The sequence below is a fragment of the Antrostomus carolinensis genome, unplaced genomic scaffold (assembly GCF_000700745.2).
Source record: "Antrostomus carolinensis isolate BGI_N321 unplaced genomic scaffold, ASM70074v2 scaffold45474, whole genome shotgun sequence".
In the NCBI taxonomy this organism is placed as follows: domain Eukaryota; kingdom Metazoa; phylum Chordata; class Aves; order Caprimulgiformes; family Caprimulgidae; genus Antrostomus; species Antrostomus carolinensis.
The window spans coordinates 35,084-41,083 of record NW_010313662.1 but is presented as its reverse complement, the minus strand read 5'-3'; the positions used below and the strand labels follow the sequence as shown (position 1 = coordinate 41,083).

General features: G+C 44.3%; 1 protein-coding gene across 1 annotated transcript in view; it reads left to right on the top strand.

Annotated features, from left to right (window-relative positions):
- Window positions 1–1,210: 1,210 nt before the first annotated feature.
- The window catches only part of CCND2 (cyclin D2), a gene marked incomplete at its 5' end in the record, with an annotated part of 29,675 nt that continues 24,885 nt past the window's right edge, over window positions 1,211–6,000 (top strand). The window contains one exon of the mRNA XM_010167415.1: window positions 1,211–1,370. Coding sequence (XP_010165717.1) covers window positions 1,211–1,370 — 160 coding nt within the window. The remainder of the gene's footprint in view (window positions 1,371–6,000) is intronic.

Genomic DNA, 6,000 nt, shown 5'->3' with positions numbered 1-6,000 from the left:
GGCATTTTACATACGTAAATGTGAGATTTTTCAGGCTATGGAGGGCTCTGTCATAATCCAGTAGGAATGTCTGCAGGAAAGTAACTTGCTGTTAAAGTGGGCATCTATTCAGAGAAACGACTGCAGAAATGGCATTGTGGGGTCCATGTTTATGGTTTCTCAGCAACGCTGGTTGACGTCTCCTCGGCTGCAAAATTAAAGGACTTTTTTTCAACTTGCCAGCTCTACAAGCTTAGCTGGGGCTCCCCGCCACGCTGGGCTCCATCAGGCTCACGCATCATCAGGACTCAAGAATCGGTGCATGGAATTTAGTTAATAGCTAATAGCTGATGCATGAGACAGAAACAAGTCCAAGGCCTGGGCTTTGTACACTCTGCAGGGCACTGTAAGGTATTAGAAACTTACTTTAAATATTGAAGCATGCAGGTCTAGCCTTGCTTGAATCCCATGGCCAGATCTCTTGATTAGGTACCATTTCTACACGTAATCACGTTGCAGGAAATGACCAGTAGTTACATATGCACCCAGGCTTTCCTTTGATTTCGCTGTGAGTTTTGAATGTGCAAAGAATTTGGGAATGGATCCTGTGTGATTTATTGGCACATAATTCACAGAAGCTGCTTCTAGGCTGTGTTACATGCATTTCCTTTCTGCAAAGCCTGCCTTGGAGTAGTTTACGCACCATCAGATCAATCTGCAGGAGCTTTTGAGTATCGTTTTGGGAGTGAATGCCATCAAGCTAACTTCCCCAGTTTTGAAAAAAAGGATGTATATCTAGGTTATTTTTGTGCATGGTTATCCCTAAGGCTTTAAATGGCTATAAAGTAAGGACTATAGCCATTTAAAAGAAGTTACTAGGGAAGGACCACAGTGACCTTGGCAATATCTAATTGCAGGCTAAACTTTCTGGGTGGGCATTCAGCACTGGATACAAAAAAAGTAAAATCTTGGCAGGAGCTGCCAGGTCTCATTATTTTCAGTAGAGCTTGACATTTCCAGTGTTGGGGTTTTTTTTGGTTTTTTTTTTTTGTTTTTTTAAAAAAAAGAATAAAGTCAACAACTTCAAAACTTCAAAGCAGTAGGGGCGTACGGAAAAAATGCTTGAGCAAAACCAATTTAGCAGTGATGCAATTGCAATCGGAGAAGCTTTTTTTCAGGATTGCTTATGGCTTTTCTTTTCTCCCTTCCCCATCTCTGTCTCCCCTTGCAGGAATGGGAGCTGGTGGTACTGGGGAAGTTGAAGTGGAACCTCGCAGCTGTCACCCCGCATGATTTCATTGAACACATCCTAAGGAAGCTGCCTCTACCTAAAGACAAGTTGCTTTTGATCCGGAAGCATGCACAAACGTTCATTGCCCTTTGTGCCACAGGTAGGCCAAGGTGCTCCGGGTGTGCCTGCTGCTTGCCAGGTGGTTGGAAGGGCAGATCAGTCACTGGTGGTACAAAGGCTTTTCATCCACACAGAATCACAGAATGTCAGGGATTGGAAGGGACCTCGAAAGATCATCTAGTCCAATCCCCCTGCCGGAGCAGGAACCTAAATGAGATCACACAGAAGGGCATCCAGGCGGGTCTTGAATGTCTCCAGAGAAGGAGACTCCACAACCTCCCTGGGCAGCCTGTTCCAGTGCTCTGTTACCCTCACTGTAAATAAGTTCCTTCTGAAATTTAAGCGGAACCTCCTGTGTTCCAGCTTACACCCATTGCCCCTTGTCCTACCATTGGGCATCACTAAGAAGAGCCTGGCTCCATTCTCGTGACATTCGCCCTTAACATATTTATAAACCGTCCTTGCGTGATGTGGGAGGAGCAGCTCAAGCCAGTGGGACTATTTGCAAAGGTTATCATGAATCGAGCTCTGAAACTGCATATAAACAGAATTCTTGCAGTCAGGAGCTGTAGTGCAGCTGCAGTCCTGCTCCTGCTAGCGCATGGGATGCTTTTGCATCACCGTAAGTGTGATGCAAAGTCAGTAAGAGCAGATTAGACTGTACAATTTTCTACTTTACCCATTCACTAATTTTTTTTAAGGGTTACAGATTGTTTGAAAGGACAGATGTGGGACAGACAAAATACTAGAAGCTGTTGTGGCACGCTAACCCAAAGTGCATTGGGCTAACGCATTCAGTTAATGTGGTTTGTAAATTTTTAATTCACTGGACATCGTCCAGATAAAGGGTAGAACTTGTATTTTAACATGTATGTGATGCTACCACATTACTGAAGCACAGGGCATGACAACTTAGGAAGTAAATACTTTTTTTTAAAATGTTCAGATTCTTTCTCTAACTTCACTCCAAGAAAGCAGTGAAACGAGTCCATTTCGTAGGGAACCATTGCCCTTCTCTTTTGTCGTATGTTTGGCTGAATACAGTTTCTGAATATTTAGGTGAGAATAATTCCTTCTGTGGAAGAGAGGCTTTTAATTTATACCTGTCTGCAAAACACTATTTTTTGTTTGGGGTTTTTTTTTCCCTACTGACTTTTAGAAAATAAGTGTAGTATTCTAATTTTCATCCAGAAGATTAGCAGTTAGACCACTTCTTAGAAGCTAGACCTGGGACAGATAAACAGCACGCAGTGTTTTCCAGCGTTATTATCAAGTAGTGTATGGCTCAATGTTTGCATTCACTGCAGCTTGACATACCTAGTACTTTGTGATAGGAACTGTTCTGCCTGCGTGTTTGCAGAGGGAAAAGGAAGACAGGGTGCAGCTTTTGGGTATGAATGTCTACTGCTCTGCCTGCTTCTCGATATTTGAGAGGTGGTGACTGCTTTTGCAACATAGGCCAGTTTTTGTTACCTTGGTCAGTCTGTTTTAGAGGTTCTTATATGGGCTGCATTAGGGTAATTGAATTTTTGGTTACCAGGATGCTCAAGCTTTTCCCACTGCTGAGTGATACTTTTCAGGCAAAAGACCACAGAACAGTCTGCAGGATCACTCTTGGTAATTCATCAGATATTTCTGGATTAATTGGCTGTTTACTTGAGGTTTAATGTGCTTGTCAGCTTTGCCTTCTTTCTTTCCCTTCTCCCCTTACCCAGGATTTGTTCACACTGCCTTTTTTCTTCTGATAAAGATGGTCTTTCCCATGGACATTTATCTGGATCCTCACAACACCATCAGCCATCAACCTCCAACATACCTGGATGCTGTCTTCCAAGCCAGACCGGTCTTCCCTCTCTTTTGTTGCTTTCATCTCTTAACAATAGTGTTTTGTTTTGGTTTATCCAAGAGGACATTTTATTGAGTGACGTAGATTTCATTATGATTTAGCTTTTCAAATTCTGGTCTGTAATCCTTTGCCCTTAAAGTTTTCCATATAACCAAACCATCGCAGGACTGTGGGCCATAACGGAGTTTCCAAAGTCCATGGCTTCTTTCCACCTTTTCTTCATGGATTCTTTGATGGTTAGCTCCATGCTTTACTAGGTCATTTACTGAGATCCAAACCAGCATCCCCTCTCCAACCCTTAGCCCAATCATGCACTTCTTTCATGTGTTTCCCCTGTGTGATCTTCTTATGTTACATGTCTGAAGTCCATGGACCAAAGTCCTATACATAGAGTTTAAAGAGGCAACAAGTCACAACTTCTTTTCTTGCAAGTGAAAGACATATTTTGCGTATGGAGCTTCCTGAATGACAGGGCACTCTGGTGCTGGCCGTAGATTTTCTTCTCATTCCATTTTCCAACCACTGTGTTGGCATTTAGTTTTGAGGAGGACCCACAGCCCCTTGCAGTTTCAAAAGCAGAGGTCTTCCTAAGCCCTCATTCCCAGTTTTCTGCCTCCTTCTCAGTTCACTAGCAAGCTGCTAGCCCTATTTGCATTATAGATATGTCATGTTATTACTGGTCTATATCCCTTTGACTGCTACTCTTCTTTAAGTTGTTCTTGCCCTTCTCAGTGAAGAAAAGCCCCTTCTCATTAGACTTCCTTACAGATCCAGTTCTCATTTCCTTTTCTTGTCCTATTTGTTGCAGAGTTCTCATCGGCCGCTGTGTTTCTTCTTTCCCTTTCTCCCCCAAAGCTTCTGTTCTCCTCCAGCTTGGGTTAGGCCTGGTGTTTCATTTCCCCATTTGCCTTCTTTCAGCAGGATGACCTCCTTTGACATGTGGCTGCCTCTTCCCTTGCTCCCTCCATGCATGTTTTTCACCTAGTTTTGACTCTTTACTGTTACCAGACCTGACTTTGCTGGCTGGTTAATGGCTCTGGTTTGGAGCACAGCAATGGATCTCTTTCTATCTCAGTGCAGCTTTCTTTGCTCTCAAGTACTCCTTCTTGTATCGTGCAAAATCTGGCATATTTTGAACTCTTTTTCCTCTAGCCTGAGTTCTTCTTCACCAACTGTTCCATTTTAATTCCCCAGCAAAAGCGTTGTACCAGAAGTTTCTGAGTGTTCTGTGCCTTTACAGAGTCGGCTGTGATCTTGGTCCTACAATACTTTGTGTCAGCAAATGCAGAGGGTAACGTTAAAAAAATGTTAAAACCACTAACAGTTCTGGATGTTGTGCTGGATGTGTAGGATCACTTTGATATTCATCTGTTCTCCTTGCCATTTGAATGCTATGCAGAAGGAGGTGATCCTTGGTTCTTTTGTATATTCCTGTCAGTCAGGTTTTATCATTTTAGCACTCTCTCTGTTTTTCTGTCTTTATTTTGAGCCCGGTTTCTGAAACAAGCTGCATGGATATAAATCCACAGCCTCTCCCCAATCTTTGCGGTGATTAATGATTCACATGAGCATGACTGAAACTGGAACATATCCCTCTTTGCCTTTGGTCCCATCTGAACATACAGCTGCTGAGCAAGACAGAAGCTTATTCCCTGAATAAAACCAACGTTTTTTCTCTACTGTGCCCTGCACTCACAACCCTTCTCCATGGAAGGGGCTGAGAGTGGCCTTTGCCCACAGCCCATCCCTGGCTGCGCCGTGGCTGTGCAAACAGGGTACTGTCATTAAGCAAGAGCTTGATCTGTTGTCTGGGAATTGCCCATGTGTAGGCCAGCTTTCTTCAAGCTGCCTCACTCACTGCAGAATAAGAACACATAAATTGATATGCACTGGCGTAGCCTAGTCTGTCATGATGTCATTTGTTTCCTCATCCTGCTGGTGGCTCTCCATGTAAGCTAAAATCTCCTTCGGGAGTCCTCTGAATTTTGAAGGCACTAAGAGGCTGCATCTGGACCCCTTGTCCTTACAATCTAACTTGGCAAAACTGATGCTTACTGCTTTTTCAGCTCGGGAGGATCCTGTTTATCTGTAAGCCCAGCAGACATCGTCCTTCTTTTGCTTTCTGGGATCCTGCCGCTTTGCTGCCGTGACCCCACCTCTGTCTGTTCTGTTCATTGCTTTGCACCCTTTGTCCCTCCTCTGTCTCTTCACCCAGCGCTCCACAGTTTGGAAATGTTTTCTCTGGGGTTGCCTGTTTGTTTGTATGTACCGTGCTCCAAGCCAGGGAATCGCTCCCGGAGAAGCGGGGAAGGGCACGGGTTACAGAGCTGGATGCATAGCAGAAAAGGACCGTGTGTTATTTCCTGGACCACAGCGTGCCCTTCATTTCTTCTTCTTCCAGGCTGTTCAGAGTCACAGATGCCCAGCTGCTTCCTTGCATTACACTCTCTGGTTGGAGGCTGTATGTGCCACTGTTTTGGTGCAGGATACCCCTTTTTATCTCAGTGCCTATAAGGGAATGCATTTTGGGAGAGGACAGGCTGTACAAGTCAGGCTTTCAGAAAGAGGAGCTGTGCATCACTGAATGCAAGCTGTGATGGAGAGGCTAATCTCGGTGAGGAGGTTTGCAGTGTTTTATTTAAGTGGCATGGAAAACTTGGAAGCAAAAAACTTTGCAGACTTTCAGAGACAGAAGGCAACTTGTGTAGATCCCTAGACTCAGCCCTTTGCCTGGTCTCCTCTGTGCTTCAGCCGAGCCCTATGGCAGGTGAGATGTTCCCATGGTGGATACAATGCAGCATCTCATAGACTGGTGGCTTTCAAA